At 43.5% G+C, this 21,755-nt stretch overlaps 1 protein-coding gene across 1 annotated transcript; it reads left to right on the forward strand.

Annotated features, from left to right (window-relative positions):
* The first annotated feature begins 12,125 nt into the window (after positions 1-12,125).
* Positions 12,126-19,031, forward strand: LOC119290999 (ATP-dependent Clp protease ATP-binding subunit CLPT1, chloroplastic-like). Its single transcript, XM_037569683.1, has 6 exons — positions 12,126-12,407; positions 12,567-12,602; positions 12,679-12,788; positions 13,657-13,836; positions 18,452-18,579; positions 18,668-19,031. The coding sequence occupies exons 1-6, from the start codon at positions 12,205-12,207 to the stop codon at positions 18,698-18,700; spliced, it is 690 nt and encodes a 229-aa protein (XP_037425580.1). The 5' UTR covers positions 12,126-12,204; the 3' UTR covers positions 18,701-19,031.
* The last annotated feature ends 2,724 nt before the right edge of the window (positions 19,032-21,755 follow it).

The raw sequence follows: 21,755 nt of genomic DNA on the forward strand, positions 1-21,755 counted from the left end.
AAGATATCGTCATCTCATAGTTGTTGCGTTGATAGCAAAAGTATGCCGCTCAAAATGTTATTCACCGGGAGTAGGACTCCCCCCTCTTACCTTGTTGGAGAAGGAAGGGGGAAGGGGGAAAGAGGAAGGGGGGCGCCGCCCCCTCTTCCTTGTCCTATTCGGACTAGGGGGAGGGGGCGCGCGGCCTGCCCTGGTCGGCCCTCCTCTTCTCCCTTATGGCCCATGTAGGCCCATTAACCCCCCCCCCCCCCGGGGTGGGTGGGGTGGGGGTCCGGTAACCCCCCGGTACTCCGGTAAAATCCCGATTTCACCCGGAACGATTCCGATATCCAAATATAGGCTTCCAATATATCAATCTTTATGTCTCAACCATTTCGAGACTCCTCGTCATGTCCGTGATCACATCCGGGACTCCGAACAACCTTCGGCACATCAAAACTTATAAACTCATAATAAAATTGTCATCGTAACGTTAAGCATGCGGAGCCTACGGGTTCGAGAACTATGTAGACATGACCTAGAACTGTTTCCGATCAATAACCAATAGTGGAACCTTGATGCTCATATTGGCTCCTACATATTCTATGAAGATCTTTATCAGTCAAACCGCATAACAACATATGTTGTTCCCTTTGTCATCGGTATGTTACTTGCCCGAGATTCGATCATCGGTATCTCAATACCTAGTTCAATCTCGTTACTGGTAAGTCTCTTTACTCGTTATGTAATGCATCATGTCGTAACCAACTCATTGGCTACATTGCTTGCAAGGCTTATAGTGATGTGCATTACCGAGAGGGCCCAGAGAAACCTCTCCGACAATCGGAGTGACAAAACCTAATCTCGAAATACGCCAACTCAACATCTTCCTTTGGAGACACCTGTAGATCTCCTTTATAATCACCCAGTTACGTTGTGACGTTTGGTAGCACACAAAGTGTTCCTCCGGTAAACGGGAGTTGCATAATCTCATAGTTGTAGGAACTTTGTATAAGTCATGAAGAAAGCAATAGCAACATACTAAACGATCAAGTGCTAAGGCTAATGGAATGGGTCAAGTCAATCACATAATTCTCCTAGTGATGTGATCCCGTTAATCAAATGACAATTCTTTTGTCCATGGCTAGGAAACATAACCATCTTTGATAAATGAGCTAGTGAAGTAGAGGCATACTAGTGACACTATGTTTGTCTATGTATTCACACATGTATTATGTTTCCTGTTAATACGATTCTAGCATGAATAATAAACATTTATCATGATATAAGGAAATAAATAATAACTTTATGATTGCCTCTAGGGCATATTTCCTTCAGTCTCCCACTTGCACTAGAGTCAATAATCTAGTTCACATCATCATGTGATTCAACACCAATATTCACATATGTATGTGATTAACACCCATAGTTCACATCATCATGTGACCAACACCCAAAGGGTTTACTAGAGTCTATAATCTAGTTCACATCGCTATGTGATTAACACCCAAAGAGTACTAAGGTATGATCATGTTTTGCTCATGAGAGAAGTTTAGTCAACGGGTGTGTCACATTCAGAGCCGTATGTATTTTGCAAATATTCTATGTCTACAATGCTCTACACGGAGCTACTCTAGCTAATTGCTCCCACTTTCAATATGTACCCAGATTAAGACTTAGAGTCATCTGGATCAGTGCCAAAACTTGTATCGATGTAACCCTCTACGACGAACCTCTTGTCACCTCCATAATCGAGAAACATATCCTTATTCCACTAAGGACAATTTTGACCAATGTCCAGTGATATACTCCTAGATCACTATTGTACTCCCTTGCCAAACTAGGGCAGAATATACAATAGGTCTGGTCCATAGCATGGCATACTTCTATAGATCCTATGACTGATGCATAGGGAATGACTTCCATTCTCTTTCTATTTTCTACCGTGGTCGGGATTTGAGTCTTACTCAATTTCATACCTTTGCAACACTGGCAAGAACTCTTTCTTTGACTGTTCCATCTTGAACTACTTCAAAATCTTGTCAAGGTATGTGCTCATTGAAAATCTTATCAAGCGTCTTGATCTATCTCAATAGATCTTGATGCTCAATATGTAAGTAGCTTTACTGAGGTATTTCTTTGAAAAACTCCTTTCAAACACTCCATTATGCTTTCCAGAAAATTCTACATCATTTCCGATCAATAATATGTCATTCACATATACTTATCAGAAAGGCTGTAGTGCTCCCACTCACTTTCTTGTAAATACAGCCTTTCCAAAAATCTGTATAAAACCATATGCTTTGATCAACTCATCAAAGCGTATATTCCAACTCCGAGATGCTTGCACCAGTCCATTGATGGATCGCTGGAGCTTGCACATTTTATTAGCACCTTTAGGATTGACAAAACCTTCTGGTTGCATCATATACAACTCTAAATCCATTAAGAAATGTAGTTTTGACATCCATTTGCCATATTTCATAAAATGTGGTAATTGCTAACATGATTCGGATAGACTTAAACATCGATACGAGTGAGAAAATCTCATCATATTCAACACCTTGAACTTGTCGAAAACCTTTCGCAACAAGTCAAGCTTAGTAGATAGTAACACTACTATCAGTGTCCGTCTTCCTCTTGAAGATCCATTTATTTAACATGGCTTGCTGATCATCAAGCAAGTCAACCAAAGTCTATACTTTGTTCTCATACATGGATCCTATCTCAGATTTTATGGCCTTCAAGCCATCTCGCGGAATCTGGGCTCATCATCGCTTCCTCATAGTTTGTAAGTTCATCATGGTCTAGTAACATGATTTCCAGAACAGGATTACCGTACCACTCTGGTGCGGATCTTACTCTAGAAGACCTACAAGGTTTTGTAGTAACTAGATCTGAAGTTTCATGATCATCATCATTAGCTTCCTCACTAATTGGTGTAGGAATCACTGGAAGTGATTTCTGTGATGAACTACTTTCCAATTTGGGAGAAGGTACAATTACCTCATCAAGTTCTACTTTCCTCCCACTCACTTCTTTCAAGAGAACCTCCTTCTCTAGAAAGGATCCATCTTAGCAACGAATATCTTGCCTTCGGATCTGTGATAGAAGGTGTACCCAATAGTTACCTTTGGGTATTCTATGAAGATGCACTTCCTCGATTTGGGTTCGAGCTTGTCAGGTTGAAACTTTTTTTTCACATAAGCATTGCAGCCCCAAACTTTAAGAAATGACAACTTTGGTTTCTTGCCAAACCACAGTTCATAAGGCATCGTCTCAACGGATTTCGATGGTGCCCTGTTTAAAGTGAATGCAGTTGTCTCTAATGCATAACCCCAAAATGATAGTGGTAAATCGGTAAGAGACATCATAGATTGCACTATATCTAATAAAGTACGGTTATGACGTTCGGACACACCATTTAGCTGTGGTGTTCCAGGTGGCATGACTTTGTGAAACTATTCCACATTGTTTTAATTGAAGACCAAACTCATAACTCAAATATTTGTCTCCGCGATCAAATCGCAGAAACTTTATTTTCTTGTTACGATGATTCTCCACTTCACTCTGAATTTCTTTGAACATTTCAAATGTTTCAGACTTGTGTTTCATTAAGTAGATATACCCATATCTGCTCAAATCATCTATGAAGGTCAAAAAATAACGATACTCGCCACGAGCATCAACACTCATTGGATCACATACATCGGTATGTATTATTTCCAATAAGTCAGTAGCTCGTTCGATTGTTCCGGAGAACGAAGTTTAGTCATCTTGCCCAAAAGGCACGGTTCGCAAGCATCAAATGATTCATAACCAAGTGATTCCAAAAATCCATCTTTATGGAGTTTCTTCATGCGCTTTACACCGATATGACCCAAACGGTAGTGCCACAAATAAGTTGCACTATCATTATCAACTTTGCATCTTTTGGCATCAATATTATGAATATGTGTATCACTATGATCGAGATCCAACAAACTATTTTCATTGGGCGTATGACCATTAAAGGATTTATTCATGTAAATAGAACAACAATTATTCTCTGACTTTAAATGAATAACCGTATTGCAATAAACATGATCAAATCATATTCATGCTCAACGCAAACGCCAAATAACATTTATTTAGGTTTCTACACTAATCTCGAAAATGTAGGGAGAGTGTGATGATGATCATATCAATCTTGGAACTACTTCCAACACACATCATCACTTCACCCTCAACTAGTCTCTGTTTATTCTGTAACTCCTGTTTCGAGTTACTAATATTTACCAACTGAACAAGTATCAAATACCCAGGGGCTACTATAAACACTAGTAAAGTACACATCAATAACATGTATATCAAATATACCCTTGTTCACTTTGACATCCTTCTTATCCACCAAATATACATGGCATTTTCGCTTCTAGTGACCATTTCCTTTGCAGTGTAAGCACTCAGTTTCAGGCTTTGGTCCAGCTTTGGGCTTCTTCGCAGGAGTGACAACTTGCTTGCCATTCTACTTGAAGTTCCCTTTCTTTTCCTTTGCCCTTTTCTTGAAACTAGTGGTCTTGTCAATCATCAACACTTGATGCTCTTTTCTTGATTTCTACCTTCGTCGATTTCAGCATCACGAAGAGCTCAGGAATCGTTTTCGTCATCCCTTGCATTATAGTTCATCACGAAGTTCCAGAAACTTGGTGATGATGACTAGAGAACTCTGTCAATCACTATCTTATCTGGAAGATTAACTCCCACTTGATTCAAGCGATTGTAGTACTCAGACAATCTAAGTACTTGCTCACTAGTTGAGCAATTCTCCTCCATCTTTTAGGCGAAGTATTTGTCAGAGGTCTCGTACCTCTTGACACGGGCATGAGTCTGAAATACCAATTTCATCTCTTGAAACATCTTATATGTTCCATGACATTTCAAAAACGTTTTTGTAGTCCCGGTTCTAAGCCATAAAGCATGGTGCACAAAACTATCAAGTAGTCATCATACTGAGCTAGCCAAATGGTCATAACGTCTGCATCTGCTCCTGCAATAGGTCTGTCAGCTAGCGGTGCATCAAGGACATAATTCTTCTGTGCAGCAATGAGGATAAACCTCAGATCACAGACCAAGTCCGCATCATTGCTACTAACATTTTTCAACTTAGTTTTCTCTAGGAACACATATAAAAACATAGGGAAGCAAAAACATAGGGAAGCAACAATGCGAGCTATTGATCTACAACATAATTTGCAAAATACTACCAGGACTAAGTTCATGATAAATTAAAGTTCAATTAATCATATTACTTAAGAACTCCCACTTAGACAGACATCTCTCTAGTCATCTAAGTGATCACGTGACCCAAATCAACTAAACCATGTCCGATCATCACGTGAGATAGAGTAGTTTTCAATGGTGAACATCACTATGTTGATCATATCTACTATATGATTCATGTTCGACCTTTCGGTCTCCGTGTTCCGAGGCCATATCTGTATATGCTAGGCTCGTCAAGTTTAACCTGAGTATTCCGCGTGTGCAACTGTTTTGCACCCATTGTATTTGAACGTAGAGCCTATCACACCCGATCATCACGTGGTGTCTCAGCACGAAGAACTTTTGCAACGGTGCATACTCAGGGAGAACACTTCTTGATAATTAGTGAGAGATCATCTTAAAATGCTACCGTCAATCAAAGCAAGATAAGATGCATAAAGGATAAACATCACATGTGATCAATATAAGTGATATGATATGGCCATCATCATCTTGTGCTTGTGATCTCCATCTCCGAAGCACCGTCGTGATCACCGTCGTCACCGGCGCGACACCTTGATCTTCATCGTAGCATTGTTGTCGTTACGCCATCTATTGCTTCTACGACTATCGCTACCGCTTAGTGATAAAGTAAAGCAATTACAGGGCGTTTGCATTTCATACAATAAAGCGACAACCATATGGCTCCTGCCAGTTGCCGATAACTTCGGCTACAAAACATGATCATCTCATACAATAAAATATAGCATCACGTCTTGATCATATCACATCACAACATGCCCTGCAAAAACAAGTTAGACGTCCTCTACTTTGTTGTTGCAAATTTTACGTGGCTGCTACGGGCTGAGCAAGAACCATTCTTACCTACGCATCAAAAACCACAACGATAGTTCGTCAAGTTAGTGCTGTTTTAACCTTCGCAAGGACCGGGCGTAGCCACACTCGGTTCAACTAAAGTTGGAGAAACAAACACCCGCCAACCACCTATGTGCAAAGCACGTCGGTAGAACCAGTCTCGCGTAAGCGTACGCGTAATGTCGGTCCGGGCCGCTTCATCCAACAATACCTCCGAACCAAAGTATGACATGCTGGTAAGCAGTATGACTTGTATCGGCCACAATTCACTTGTGTTCTACTCGTGCATATAACATCTACGCATAAAACTTGGGCTCGGATGCCACTGTTGGGGAACGTAGTAATTTCAAAAAAAATCCTACGCACACGCAAGATCATGGTGATGCATAGCAACGAGAGGGGAGAATGTGTCCACGCACCCTCGTAGACCGAAAGCGGAAGCGTTATGACAACGCGGTTGATGTAGTCGTACGTCTTCAAGATCCGACCGATCCAAGCACCGAACGTACGGCACCTCCGAGTTCAGCACACGTTTAGCTCGATGACGATCCCCGGACTCCGATCCAGCAGGGTGTCGTGGATGAGTTCCGTCAGCACGACAGCGTGGTGACGATGATGATGTTCTACCGACGCAGGGCTTCGCCTAAGCACCAACAACGATATGACCGAGGTGGAATATGGTGGAGGGGGGCACCGCACACGGCTAAGGAACGATCACGAAGATCAACTTGTGTGTCATGGGGTGCCCCTGCCCCCGTATATAAAGGAAGGAGGGGGGAGGTGCGGCCGGCCCCCTAGGGGTGCGCCTGGAGGAGTCCTACTCCCATCGGGAGTAGGACTCCCCCCTCTTGCCTTGTTGGAGAAGGAAGGGGGAAGGGGGAAAGAGGAAAGGGGGGCGCCGCCCCCCCTTCCTTGTCCTATTCGTACTAGGGGGGGAGGGGGCGCGCGGCCTACCCTGGCCGGCCCTCCTCTTCTCCCTTATGGCCCATGTAGGCCCATTAACCCCCCCCCGGGGGGGGGGGGGTTCCGGTAACCCCCCAGTACTCCGGTAAAATCCCGATTTCACCCGGAACGATTTCGATATCCAAATATAGGCTTCCAATATATCAATCTTTATGTCTCGACCATTTCGAGACTCTTCGTCATGTCCGTGATCACATCCGGGACTCCGAACAACCTTCGGTATATCAAAACTTATAAACTCATAATAAAACTATCATCGTAACGTTAAGCGTGCGGACCCTATGGGTTTGAGAACTATGTAGACATGACCTAGAACTGTTTCCGATCAATAACCAATAGCGGAACCTGGATGCTCATATTGGCTCCTACATATTCTACAAAGATCTTTATCGGTCAAACCGCATAACAACATACGTTGTTCCCTTTGTCATCGGTATGTTACTTGCCCGAGATTCGATCGTCGGTATCTCAATACCTAGTTCAATCTCGTTACCGGTAAGTCTCTTTACTCGTTATGTAATGCATCATTCCGTAACCAACTCATTGGCTACATTGCTTGCAAGGCTTATAGTGATGTGCATTACCGAGAGGGCCCAGAGAAACCTCTCCGACAATCGGAGTGACAAAACCTAATCTCAAAATACGCCAACTCAACATCTACCTTTGGAGACACATGTAGAGCTCCTTTATAATCACCCAGTTACGTTGTGACGTTTGGTAGCACACAAAGTGTTCCTCCGGTAAACAGGAGTTGCATAATCTCATAGTTGTAGGAACTTTGTATAAGTCATGAAGAAAGCAATAGCAACATACTAAACGATCAAGTGCTAAGGCTAACGGAATGGGTCAAGTCAATCACATCATTCTCCTAATGATGTGATCCCGTTAATCAAATGACAACTCTTTTGTCCATGGCTAGGAAACATAACCATCTTTGATAAATGAGCTAGTGAAGTAGAGGCATACTAGTGACACTATGTTTGTCTATGTATTCACACATGTATTATGTTTCCTGTTAATACAATTCTAGCATGAATAATAAACATTTATCATGATATAAAGAAATAAATAATAACTTTATTATTGCCTCTAGGCCATATTTCCTTCACGCCCCCCTACCTCGTGGGCCCCCTGGAGACCCTCCGATGCCAACTCCAGCTCCATATATTGGCTTTCGGGGAGAAAAAAAATAGGAGAGAAGAAACCATCGCGTTTTACGATAGGAGCCGCCGCCAAGCCCTAATCTCTCTCGGGAGGGCTGATCTGGAGTCCGTTCGGGGCTCCGGAGAGGGGGATTCGTCGTCGTCATCATCAACAACCATCCTCCTTCACCAATTTCATGATTCTCACCGCCGTGCGTGAGTAATTCCATCGTAGGCTTGCTGGACGGTGATGGGTTGGATGAGATTTATCATGTAATCGAGTTAGCTTTGTTAGGGTTTGATCCCTAGTACCCACTATGTTCTGAGATTGATGTTGCTATGACTTTGCTATGCTTAATGCTTGTCATTAGGGCCCGAGTGCCATGATTTCAGATCTGAACCTATTATGTTTTCATGAATATATGTGAGTTCTTGATCCTATCTTGCAAGTCTATAGTCACCTACTATGTGTTATGATCCGGCAACCCCGAAGTGACAATAATCGGGACCACTCCCGGTGATGACCATAGTTTGAGGAGTTCATGTATTCAATATGCGCTAATGCTTTGTTCCGGTTCTCTATTAAAAGGAGGCCTTAATATCCCTTAGTTTCCAATAGGACCCCGCTGTCACGGGAGGGTAGGACAAAAGATGTCATGCAAGTTCTTTTCCATAAGCACGTATGACTATATTCGGAATACATGCCTCCATTACATTGATGAATTGGAGCTAGTTCTGTGTCACCCTATGTTATGACTGTTATATGACGAATCGCATTCGGCATAATTATCCATCACTAATCCGGTGCCTACGAGTTTTCCATATACTGGTTCTCGCTTATTTACTTTTCCGTTGCTATTGTTACAATCACTACAAAAATACAAAAAACATTACTTTTGCTGTCTTTATTTTTGTTACCGTTACCACCACTATCATATTACTTTGCTACTAAACACTTTGCTGCAGATGCTAAGTTTCCTGGTGTGGTTGAATTGACAACTCAGCTGCTAATACTTGAGAATATTCTTTGGCTCCCCTTGTGTCGAATCAATAAATTTGGGTTGAATACGCTACCCTTGAAAACTGTTGCGATCCCCTATACTTGTGGGTTATCACAACACCAGGCTCTCCATATTCCAGCAACATGTAGGATCGAGAGTATATCATCTAGAGGGGGTGAATGGGAGATTTAAAATTCTTTTGAAACTTCAAGTCCCTTAAGACAAAGCAACAAAAGTATAACCAGATTTGGTGTACTGAAGACGAATGGACATAGCTACTCGAAGGAAAGATGTGCCAGGCAAGAGTGACTAAGCAAGACTTTCACTAAAAGCGATGATAATCAGTCTAGTATAAAAACCAAGGACTTTCACGATTACAATAGTGACACAGAAGAAAAGTAGCTCAAGCAGCATGAGTGAATATGTACGAATGAAAATTGAACAAGGTATATATATAGTCATGCTACTGAGAGACGTTCATCATAGCACAACTCAGCTAAATAACAAAGTAACACCAAAGGATCAATAGACGAGCATATAAGCACACAACTTTAATCACGACAAATTGAAATACACTTAACAGTATAGCCATGCCACATATACTAAATAGAAACAGATAAATGATCAGAGATATCCATCGGAATATAGAACACTAAAGATAAACCACTGAAAGTAATGTAGTAGAATAGAGTGAACCAGTGGTGCTTGAAGGCGATAGATGATTTGGTATACCAGTTCACTCTTTTGCAAAAGATCTACGTCCGATTGGAAGGACTTATGATTGAACACATGAGCAAATCTCTCTTCGTCCTATTCTCCTTCAATGCGAAGCCGATCAAACTTCGGTTGATTTCACCCAGAGTAGATACTTAACGACGATCTCCAAACCTTCGACAGACTTGCTTCACAAACCAAAATTACTCTTAACTCAGATCTACTGTGATGCTCAATCAATGTCTATGTTTTTGGCTCTTGATTTTCTTTTGGTGGATCTTAAATTCAAATCTCTCGAGAGGGGTGCTAAATCAATCTTATCAGAATTTCAAGCGAAGCAACCAACAAAAAACATTGGAGCGGGGTGACTATTTATAGTTGCAGCCTTCTCTGATGGGAAATGACTAACTAGGACACACGGTCTAGCCAATGGCCAACCAACACGTTTCCAACCATCGGATTTTGAGCGCATGCAAATTTATTCGAGGAACAAGTAAAGCTGACTCTTCGGTCCGAATGATATCTCTCGCAGTCCGAAAGAACAACGTCTCTGATAGGCAAGTAAATCTTTGGAGCACAAATATATTTCTCCCAATATTTCATAGGATTCAGCTAAGCATCACAACAGCCCTAAGCCTCGAATACCTATACCCCACTTAATAGTACGGTCCCATGAATCAAATAAGATAAAGAAGAACAATGAAATAAATACTATGTCTTCGCTTCGCCTTTAAACTTCTCGACTACAATCATTCTTCTTTGAACACATCGAATGAAAATTGCTTTGCGTCAGGAATATTTAAAGGGTAAACTTCTTCATACTATCTTATCAGTGTTTTCTCTTATCGAAACATAAATCTCTCTTCTCTGCAAGGCAAATATTTTTGGTGAAGTTCTTCAAATTTCTCGTTAGAATGTAGCATTCTTCTTGATACGCCAGGAACTTTTTTTTAGTGTGCACTAGCAAACAAATCAGTCCCTTATTGTTTTTGACAACAATCTCCAAAATCCAAGGGGGCAAGATATTGCAACAACACAACCTCACTCCGTCAACAGCTTCATAATCGATTTCTTCGATAATGTCGTTGGTTACTTCTGCAGACCATGTCCGAGTCTACAAAAATCAAACCAAACAATTTTACGGTCCAAATGCCACTTTGTTCACTCATGTTTCCATGAAAAATCTCTCCATAAGAAATCATGCATGTGAACAAATTCCCGTTTTCACCTAATTCATTAAAAAAATCATAACTAAATCATCGGCACAACTTCACAAACCCTAGCCAAACCATACGAAACCACCTGCATTGGTGACCTACAACCAATGCCAGCAACAAATCCGTTCTAAAAAACACTACTTTGCAGTATGACAAAAAATAGAAGAGCACGATCACGTACTGTATTGCGCGGCGACTCGCTCGCAGACGAGCTTTGCTACACTCACGGGCATTTTTATACGGATTCCAATCTACAGGGAGAGGTGGCATCAGTTAATTGGGAACTGGAGGGGGCCACAGCTAAAATCAGGGAGGAGAAAGTTTATTAGGCAAGGACACGTAATCCCGTAATGCCCTCCGTGACAAGTTCGTCCGTAAGTCTAGAATTATTGCTCGCGGACCCCTGCAGTATACTTGGCCATGGGAAGCCCGGCCCGAAAAAGCCCGACCCGGCCCGGCCCGACGCTGCCCCCGGGCCGGGCCCGGGCCCGTCATTTTTGCGCTTTCCTGAAGGTCGGGCCGGGCCGGCCCGAAGCCCGACGGGCTTTTAGGTGTTCGGGCTGGGCTCAGGCCCAAAAAACAGGCCCGTTGGTCGGGTCGGGCTGGGCCCGGGCCTGGGTTTTTTGCGTCGGGCTTGGCTAGGCCCGGCCCGGCCCGAAGCCCGGCCCGGCCCGAGGTATGGCCAGGTATACCCTCCAGCGATGGAGTCAAGGGCCCTCCTGGCCCCTAGATTCGTCATCCCCTTCAACTGATCTTCCTCGCTATGCTAATAGAAACCATGGGAGGGCCTAAATGCAAAATCTCCAACCGCTCGGGTCTGTCTGCCTACATGGCTGTCCGCATTTTTTCACTCGCCTCAGCTGATTTAGGATTAATCCGAGTCAAGCGTCCAAGTACAGTGTGCAAAGTTTGTGTTTTGCAAGCAGGAGGACTTAAGTGAGCTTCAGTGGCAAATACAAGGGCTGATACTGTATTTAACTCCTCCTCTCGCTCTACCCCCCAGAAAACTATCCTCTCGCTCTATCTCTTCCCCTATCCCCCAGAAACCCCGAAAATCTCCGCTCGCCCGCCATGGCGACCGCCGCCCAGGTCGCCGCCACATTTCTCTCCTTCCTCTCATGCCCCCGTCACCACCCCGCTCCCTCCCCTTCCGTCTCCTTCCTGGCGACCCCTGTATTGCCCTCCTCGCTCCGGGCCGCTGCCGCGGGGGGCCAAACCCTCACTTGCCGCTGCCGGGGCCGTCGCGTCGCCGTCGTCGCTCAGCTCCCTACTATGTAAGGATGGTCAATAATACTGCGACAACTCAACAATTTGTTCCTGATAAACATTTCTGAACTTGAGCTGTTTTGTCCATAACTACTTTTGCGCGATTTGATTATTGTATTTTCGGATCCTGTGACGAGCTTGATTTAGGAATTGTTTTTTCTCTCCAGGATTCCAGAGCTAGCTAGTGGGGAGAAGAAAATCCGGTAAGCTATAATCCCCTCGATATGTCGCCATCTTGTGTCTATACACGGAGCTGACATGGGGATTCACTGCACACAGGTGGTCATCGAGGGCGGTGCGATCATTTGCAATGGCGGAACTGGAGGCACGGAAGATGAGGTACCCAACCACAGGCACCGAGGGGCTGCTTATGGGCATACTCGTTGAAGGTGAGGCACAACCACGTTTGATCTTACATTTCTGCCCGAACATATGCTTATTTGCTATGCTTGTTGGTTGTATAAGTAACTTAAGTGTGGCAAAGTAGTTGTGAACTGTGGTTGCAAATGGGATATGATGAATTGGAAGAGAATGAGGAATGTTAGATTTTCTTTGAAAAGAAAAACATTATAAAGAATAATTGAGGCGTTAGAACTTCGAAGATTTTGGAGATTCCTTCTCAGAAAGATACTAGAAGTAAGTCTGAGCTAATGATTTCTTGTTTATCTTGTACTCCCTCCCTCCGGAATTAGTTGACCATCAAACGGATGTACCTAGTAGCACTGAAATGTGTCTAGATACATCCGTTTGAGTGTCAACTAATTCTGGACGGAAGAAGTAAGAAACTAAGAGTATCTATGACTGACTGATGAGATTTGGCTTAAAAGAAACTAAGAATACTTTTTCGTAGTTTAAAAGAAACATATAAAAAGGATCGTGTACACTACACCATTATTTATAAGGTGTCCCTCCTTGCATGCTTAGGCGGCAAGTAGACCTGGCAGCATCTTGCAATTTTGCCCGCTTTAGGCGCTTAGGCGGCAAGTCGCCCTGGCAGCGCCTTGCAATTATGCCCGCTTTAGGCGCTTAGGCGTCGCTTAGGTATCAGGATGGTTGGTGCTCGCCTTAGGTCGCCTTATAAACGATGCACTACACATGCTCTGGTGCTCAATTGCTGTTTTAGTGGACATCTAAAGATTCCTGATACCATAATTTACCATGATATTGCCAAACGTTAAGCTAATATTTGCTGTTTCTCAGTTTTCTACATTGCTATGCCTATTTTGATGCACTAAACTACAGATTTGTTGCTTTCAGGAACTAGTGATGCGGCAAAACTTATGCGTGCTAATGGAATCACATTGCTCACGGTGCGTGACGCGGCAGCAACAATACTTGGGAAGTCAGAAATGTTTTACTTCAGTCCTATGCATCCACCATTGACAGAATCTGCACAGCGTGCCCTTGATTGGGCTGTAAACGAGAAACTAAAATCAGGTTATTTCCTTCAAAATATGCTTCCATTATTGTTCATTACTCATTTGTGCTGAAAAGGTACTCAGAATTCTTCTCTGTACTCTCTAGTAAACAGTATCTGATTGCGCCATATGCTTGTTCTTACTGTTATGGGGCTTAAGCAACGAGTATATCTTTTCTTGTTTGCAGAACAAGTAGTGTTGGTGTATTATTTTCCATAATTGCTAGTCTACTGAAGATTAATGAAGATGTCTAATATCATATATTCACATTGCATATATGTTTAATGATTTCGTCTTAGGTTTAACACAAAGATTAAGCTCTAAGGCATAGAGGAGGAATGTAGAATACTATGTTTACTTCTCCCTCTGTAAAGAAATATAAGACTTTAGTGATCTAAACGCTCTTATAGTTCTTTACGGAGAGAGTACTTTACTTCTGCAACGTTTTTAGTAATGTGTTTCTATACGATGACTATATGTTACCATCTCCTACAATCTGGATAGCTAATACTTAAACTGTAACAGGTAACCGTAGTCATGCTTTTAACAAATCGATCATTGCATGCATGCTACTACTTCATGTACAAAACAAGTAAAATGTGTTACCATATAGGCTTATGGTTACCACAGTAAATCACTCTAAACTAGGTATATACTATTAGGTCACTCTATTGGGAAAACGATGATTCACGTAGGACATATTTCATTTTGTTTTGTTCCACTGCAATTTACTCGAATTTAGCCTTCTTGTATAATGTTGGTTTACATTTGTAGAGCCATTCCTACCAATGCTCCGTCCAAAATAGAAGTGCATACAATCTGTAGATTAATGATTAGAGCCACTATGCACAATTGATTTTCCTCAGATGTGTTATCTCTCTATCATCTATATAATTTACTTCATTTCCCTGATGACCGTCTATCAGACCATTAGGCTATGCGCACCTGCTGACCTGCATCTGTAACATAAGCTCTGTTGGAAAAGGCAGTGCCTAGGAAGCGCTTAGGCACGCCTAGGCACTAGGCAATGGCCAAACGCCTCGCCTAGGGCATAAATGGAGGCTAGGCAGGGCAAACAAGGAATTGCCTACGCAAGCAAGAAATCATGCCACATACTGCATTAGTATGCCAAACGGGTTATATTCCAATGGTAGTAGACGGTAATTAACTTATTTATATGCCCTAAACTAATATCAACACCCATATAATAATCACAAATACACTATGAGTAAAAACTATATTACCGCCTAGGCCGCGCCTAGGGCGCTTAGGCACCGCCTAGGCACTAGGCAAAGGCCAACCGCCTCGCTTACGCCTACCGCCTTTTCCAACCTTGAACATAAGAGCACGAACTGGGTTTAAATGATGAACATAAATGCTGCAGTGCAGTGTCTTTGATTTCATTTCTGTGAGTCTCTGAAATTGTTGATATGTGACAATGATTTCAATCTTTTGTGGGGGAGAACATACTGATGAGAACCAAAATTATCTTGACACTGGGCTCCTGGCTCGATGAGCTAATATCTAGATATCGGTTTGGTATCTGTATCTCTCTATGGTCATATTACAAATCAGTTACGCTTCTCTCAGATGTTTGAAAAGTGACGGTATTTTCTTACAGTGACCCTGAGAACCCATAACTATACACTATGGAGTATGCAATGAATAGGATTTTTGTGGTTGGGCCGTTCGATCTGCATGACAAATCCGAGGACAACATGTGTGCATGACCATGTTGCCGTAAGTCTATTGTGGGCTTAGTAATATTTTTTGTGCCTTTTGAAGTCCTAAAAGCAGCCTATGCCCACTTTATGTTACTCATAGGTCCCAAATGGAGAGAGCATATGTCAATGTGGCCAAAATTTGGTTCAATATATTTGGTCTTATTGACAAGAATTTGCATTCATTTGGTTTGTTGCCAATACGTTGCTAAAATTCTATTCACATCATAGTTGCCGGATTTGCAGTTCGCTCGTTCACGATTCAGGTTCAGGATTCGCAATTCAGTAGTGCCTATGAATCGAGTTTGATAGGGGTATACATCTCCGGTTCGTGAATCGGGTGACCGTTACGTGAATTCAATGACTCCGATTCATGAATCCGACGGCTGCGATGACTCGGATTCTGAACTCAGTATAAGCAAAAAAAATATAAAAAATATACGAGTGCCAAAGGGCATGAAACGATAAAGTCACTAATAGAATAATCAGTAATGTTTAGTTCATAATCAACCACTGGACTGTTTGCAACCAGCTTAGCAGCTTGATTACATGGCTTCATGCATAAAGACATAATGAGTTGAATAGTTAAAAACCAGAAAAATGCACATATAAAAAATACTACTCTGCGTTGTTGACCCTTTGTGCGTATATAAGCTCTTAATGAGCACCTGAATCAGTGACATAACAAATACCAAAATCTGATTAGAGACGAATGGAGGGAAACTTCCCACCAAAAATTTTACTTTATGGCCACATGCCGGATTGCTTAGTCTCATCAGACCAGATTCATCGTTTTCTTCAGAAAGCCCACGCCCCCAACTCCACTACATTGTCTTCAAATTTCAGGCCTTCCTAATTCCAGATCGCCAACTGGTGGACTGCTCTGCATGCACCAGGGCCCCCGTGTAGAAGCTGCAGCGAGTACCATGTAGGACACATCGCCTTACCCGCGATGGAGGCGATGCAGAAGGTGCTGCTGCACGGAGGCGACTCATCGGATCCAACATCTTCATTGTCGTCATGCCGGCCACCACATATTGGCCGTCGCCGTCGTTCACCAGCTACATGCATGCGCCGGGTCGAGTAGCTGTTGCCCACCCACTATGTCTGCGCCGAGCGCCGCAGTTCCATAGCCACTGGCCGCTAGAACAAGGGTTGTGCTGCTGCACACATGCCTGCACCAGGTTAGCCAACGATTTCATTTTTTGGGTTTGTTTTGAGTTCGGCGAATCTGGCACCGATTCGCTACCGATCTGAGCAAATTTGAACCCCGTTCTAGATAAATCTGTCGGAATCTGGGTTCAGTGGCTTTTGTAGCGAATCCGGCAACTATGATTCACATTACATGTCAGTATTCTTCACAAAGTTGAGCAAACCGAAGTGGACAAGTTTTGACCAGACTTCGGCACAACTTGTTAATTCAATGTCAGTATAAAGCAAGCAGCCAAGGACACCTTCACTGAATAACTGAAAACATGCCAGTTTTCACCAAGCATAGGACCATACATTCAAGCATCAGACCAAGGCATGTGTTACTCATTTGTTGTAATAACCTGCAAATGCATTGGATATGCTGTAAAGCCTACTCCCTCCATGTCACAATACATACCCATTTTAGATTCCATTCCAGTCAAACATTTTAAGGTTTTACCAACATCTGCAACACCAAATTAATAGAATTAGGTCCATCATGAAATATAGTTTCCTAATGCATGCTTGATTTTGAGGAAATATATTTTCATAAAAACTCATGGTCAAGGTTACCTTTGAGACATGTCAATGTAGGAGGGAGTACTTAATTCCTTCCTTTTGTAAAATTGCTTCGTTTCCGACTTGATAAAGGACTTACCAACGCCGTTCGTCCACTGGATTGGCAAAAGCTGTTTCAGCATATCTTTTACTGCAGGTATTGTTTATATAGGGTTTAGAGCTGCTTATATCTTGCATGAAGCCTAGATCTACCGCTTTTGTCCATTTGATATCATTTCACAAAAAACGAGTTGAACAGGAGCATGTTAGTACCAGTTTCCTCTAATAAGTTGAGTTTAAAAACACACTGGGTGTGTTAGCAGCTCTGTCTGCAATAAAGTTATATAAAAAGTGCTCTGATGGGATTGCTCCTGCATTGATAATTTTATATTTAGAATTAGCATCCAGGAGTCCTTAAGAACACCATGAACTTCTTAGCTTGACAACTCCAGCTCGGCATTCATGAGATGACATCTTCATAGTTCATACATGCAGGACTGTGGGGCAGGTAAATATTATATTTTGTTAAGTCCCGTTAGAATTGAAGGGGTTGGAGGTTCTTTTTTTTGTTAAGATTATGTACCTCTCCAGACATATCACTTATGATCTGCGTGTCTGAGAAGGACCTGGAATTGAAGTCGTGTACGTTTGGTATTGTAAAGTTTGGTTGGTATCAACTACAGTGCTAGTCTAAAATTGCATCAAAACTCTTGCACAAAATGACTGTCCCTGGTCATACTGTAGCTATTACAGTTTCGAATGCTAGTATTTCCCCCACTTTTGCGATATAGTAGTATTTCCATTTCTGAATCGGTTTGTTGCTACGTGTTTGGGTCTAACACTATGAATATGATCATTTAGTTCAATGGGGTCTAGATATTTATGGCCACTCCCTTCTTAAGTGCACTATGCTTAGAGTCCTGTTGGTTTTATCTACCGCTTGTTAAGTGCACTATGCACTATTCTTAACTTTGTGCTCCTGAACTCTGATTGCTGATTCCCTTGTATGTTTGGTGACCGGGTAGCACTGTTCCTGATCTGTGTACGCGTTTGAGCGTGAATGGAAGTGTGATGCATTTCTTTGTTGTTTTCTACCTTCCCATGTGAAATATCATATGTTTATTCCTTATTTGTTTTATTTAATGAGTTGAATTCTGACTTCAGGTGAGGACGGAGAGGTAACGGCCAATCATTTGTTCCTGGCGATATGGTCAGATAAAGAGTCAGCTGGTCATAAGGTTCTGGCTTCCCTTGGTTTTGATGATCAGAAAGCCAGTTTGCTGGCCAAAACGGTAATGGTCTAATTCTTCGTCTGAGGTAAATACTTCGCAAGTTCACAGGGCTCATGGTTTCTCAAACCTTCTACCAACCCATTTGCAGGCAGGCGAAGAGAAAACAATGAGTCCTAGATAGCAAATCGAGCAGCCGGTTTATAATTGAACTTCCCTGAGGTTCTTTATGTGTTCACCTGGCAACATCTAGGCACTAGTTGGCGGCTGGCGGCTGGTGGTACCATGGATCCACATTAAGTTAACTTGAAGAGATTGCTTCTATAAGTTTTAGGGGTTTTAAGATCGGTTAGGCAGAATCCAAAATGTGTACTCCCACTATTGCCAAATGCAGTACATGTAAGAACATTACGATGTATTTTCAGACGAACACGGTTTTGTTCCACTCTCAGCTAGTTTGTTGGACTGCCCTTCGGAGACCCCTTTCAAAGATCCAGATTCCGAGTTCATCCCCACCTTCAGAGTTTCTGTTCAATCTGAATCCTGACAAATCATAACCATTTTATGGAAAGTGACTGCTCTCCGCATCACCGTATAAGTTTGACGCGTGACATTATCATCATTTGCGCATAAGAAGTGTATAGTTTTCTCATCATTCTAAGCAGGGGAACGGAAGCTTTGCGCACTTTACACCAAATGTGCAACACGAGGTTGGTAGTACCTGGCACTATGCTTCGATTGCAAGGACATCTACCTTCAAATCTTTTACATTGTTTATTGCTGTTTTCACCCTGGCTCTGCGCATTGTTTTTGTTCTGCTTATTGGCACAGAACAACCAAGCTGACAGCGACCATCGGGAGGTTATACATTGTATTCGCGGACAGGGAGGTGTCATGGCTCGACACTTAGCATGTACATACTGGAAGCCGACGCCATGTTGGTGTGGTCAGGTGGGCTGCCCCATTCCCGGGCTTAGGTTTCAGCTCCCAGGTCCTCATCAGGTAGCATCAATTCTATCTGCCACCGACAGGGATCAGAACCAGCCCGGGGACGACGAACAGGACCAGCGAGAAAGTAAGCGATGTGATTTATTGGAATTCCTTGCGTGCCAGCAACTGCATGAACACTTTCAAATTTATGGGTAACTGCTTACTATCATGGGGGGTTTATACTTCTTGGCATGTCTTTTCGGATGGACCATATATATCGGAACCAGCCGTTCACGCTGCTGCCACATAATGGCATTAAATCGCATGTTTCAGCAGGGAACTCAACCTGTAGTTCTGTACAACTTCTGTGGGAGTGTAAGTGCATTCCAAGCCTCGTGCTCGCTAGCTAGGGATATAAGTATATTCAATTATGTGTGGCAAGTCGCCGGGTTAACAAATGATCAAGCAAAAAGTTGTGTGCAACCTACGTGTTGGCCGTTTTCTTTTCGTCTTGAAGCGTGCACTAGTCTACTAGAGTAATGCATGCAAGGCTATATATAAACAAGCACGAAGATTTTCGCTTCTCCGGTGTAGAGAATTATGCAACTCACGGTATATTGATCGGGTGCAATATGCACGTATATATAAGTACAAAGGGTAGCCACGTCCTCGACTATACATGGAAGGAGGAGGGCTTGTTGTACAAGCAATACACATATGTTATCTACATCTCAACACCCCCCCGCAGTCGAAGCGGCACCACGGTCGACGCAAAGACTGGATCGGAACTCCTCGAAAGACGCAGTAGACAAGCCCTTGGTCATGATGTCAGCAAACTGTTGGGACGTAGGTACATATAGCACGCGCACATGACCCAAAGCGACCTGTTCCCGAACAAAGTGGATATCAATCTCAATGTGCTTGGTGCGTCGATGATGAACCGGGTTGGCGGAGAGGTAGACCGCAGAAACATTGTCACAGGAGACAATCGTAGCCTTGTCAACCGGAGACAAAAGCTCATGCAACAGCTGACGAAGCCAGGAACACTCGGCGACGACGTTGGCAACGGCGCGGTACTCTGCTTCAGCACTGGAGCGGGAGACGACAGGCTGCCGCTTGGACGACCAGGAGATGAGAGATGGTCCAAGATAGACGCAATAACCAGAGGTCGAGCGGCGCGTGTCAGGGCAGCCGGCCCAATCGGCGTCAGAATAAGCCGTCATGTCCAAAGATGATGAAGCCTGAAGTGACAATCCAAGATCCAAGGTGCCACGGATGTAGCGCAGAATGCGCTTGACCGCGGTCCAGTGAGCATCACGTGGAGCATGCATATGGAGGCAAACCTGCTGCACATCGTACTGGAGCTCCGGTCGAGTAAGAGTGAGGTACTGAAGAGCACCAACAATCGACCTATAGAAGGGAGCATCTGAAGCAGGAGAACCATCTGTGGCGGAGAGCTTGGCCTTCGTATCAACAGGTGTGGCAGCCGGTTTGCAGTTAAGCATCCCGGCACGATCCAGAAGCTCATGAGCATACTTCCGCTGATGAAGAAAGAAGCCATCTGCTCGACGAAGAACCTCGATCCCGAGAAAATAGTGCAGAGGACCTAGATCCTTAATGGCAAATTCAGCACGAAGACGATCAGTGAGCTGTTGAAGAAGAGCAGGCGAGCATGCTGTCAAGATGATGTCGTCAACATAGAGCAGAAGGTAGGCAGTAGCATCACCCTGGTGGTAGACAAACAGTGAAGCATCGGAGCGAGTGGAGCGGAAGCCAAGCTGAGTGAGAAAAGCTGCGATGCGCTGGTACCAGGCGCGAGGAGCTTGCTTAAGGCCGCACAAAGACCGAGAGAGCAAGCACACATGATCCGGAGAAGACTCATCAACAAATCCAGTCGGCTGCTGACAGAACACCTGTTCCTCAAGGTGACCATGAAGAAAAGCATTCGAAACATCCATCTGGTGCACAGGCCATGAGCGAGAGACCGCGAGCTGAAGAACAGTCCGAATCGTGCCGGGTTTGACAACCGGGGCGAAGGTGTCGGTGAAGTCAACACCTGCTCGTTGACGAAAACCGCGAACGACCCAACGAGCCTTGTGTCGGTCGAGAGTACCATCCGGATGAAACTTGTGTTTGAACACCCACTTCCCGGTAATGACGTTGGCCTGAGGAGGACGGGGGACGAGCTGCCAGGTGTGATTGCGTTGCAATGCATCAAACTCCTCCTTCATCGCGGCGAACCACATGGGGTCACAAAGCGCGGAACGGGCGGAGGTCGGCACGGGTGATGGCGATGAAGAAGTCGAAGC

The sequence above is a fragment of the Triticum dicoccoides genome, chromosome 4B (assembly GCF_002162155.2).
Source record: "Triticum dicoccoides isolate Atlit2015 ecotype Zavitan chromosome 4B, WEW_v2.0, whole genome shotgun sequence".
Lineage (NCBI taxonomy): Eukaryota > Viridiplantae > Streptophyta > Magnoliopsida > Poales > Poaceae > Triticum > Triticum dicoccoides.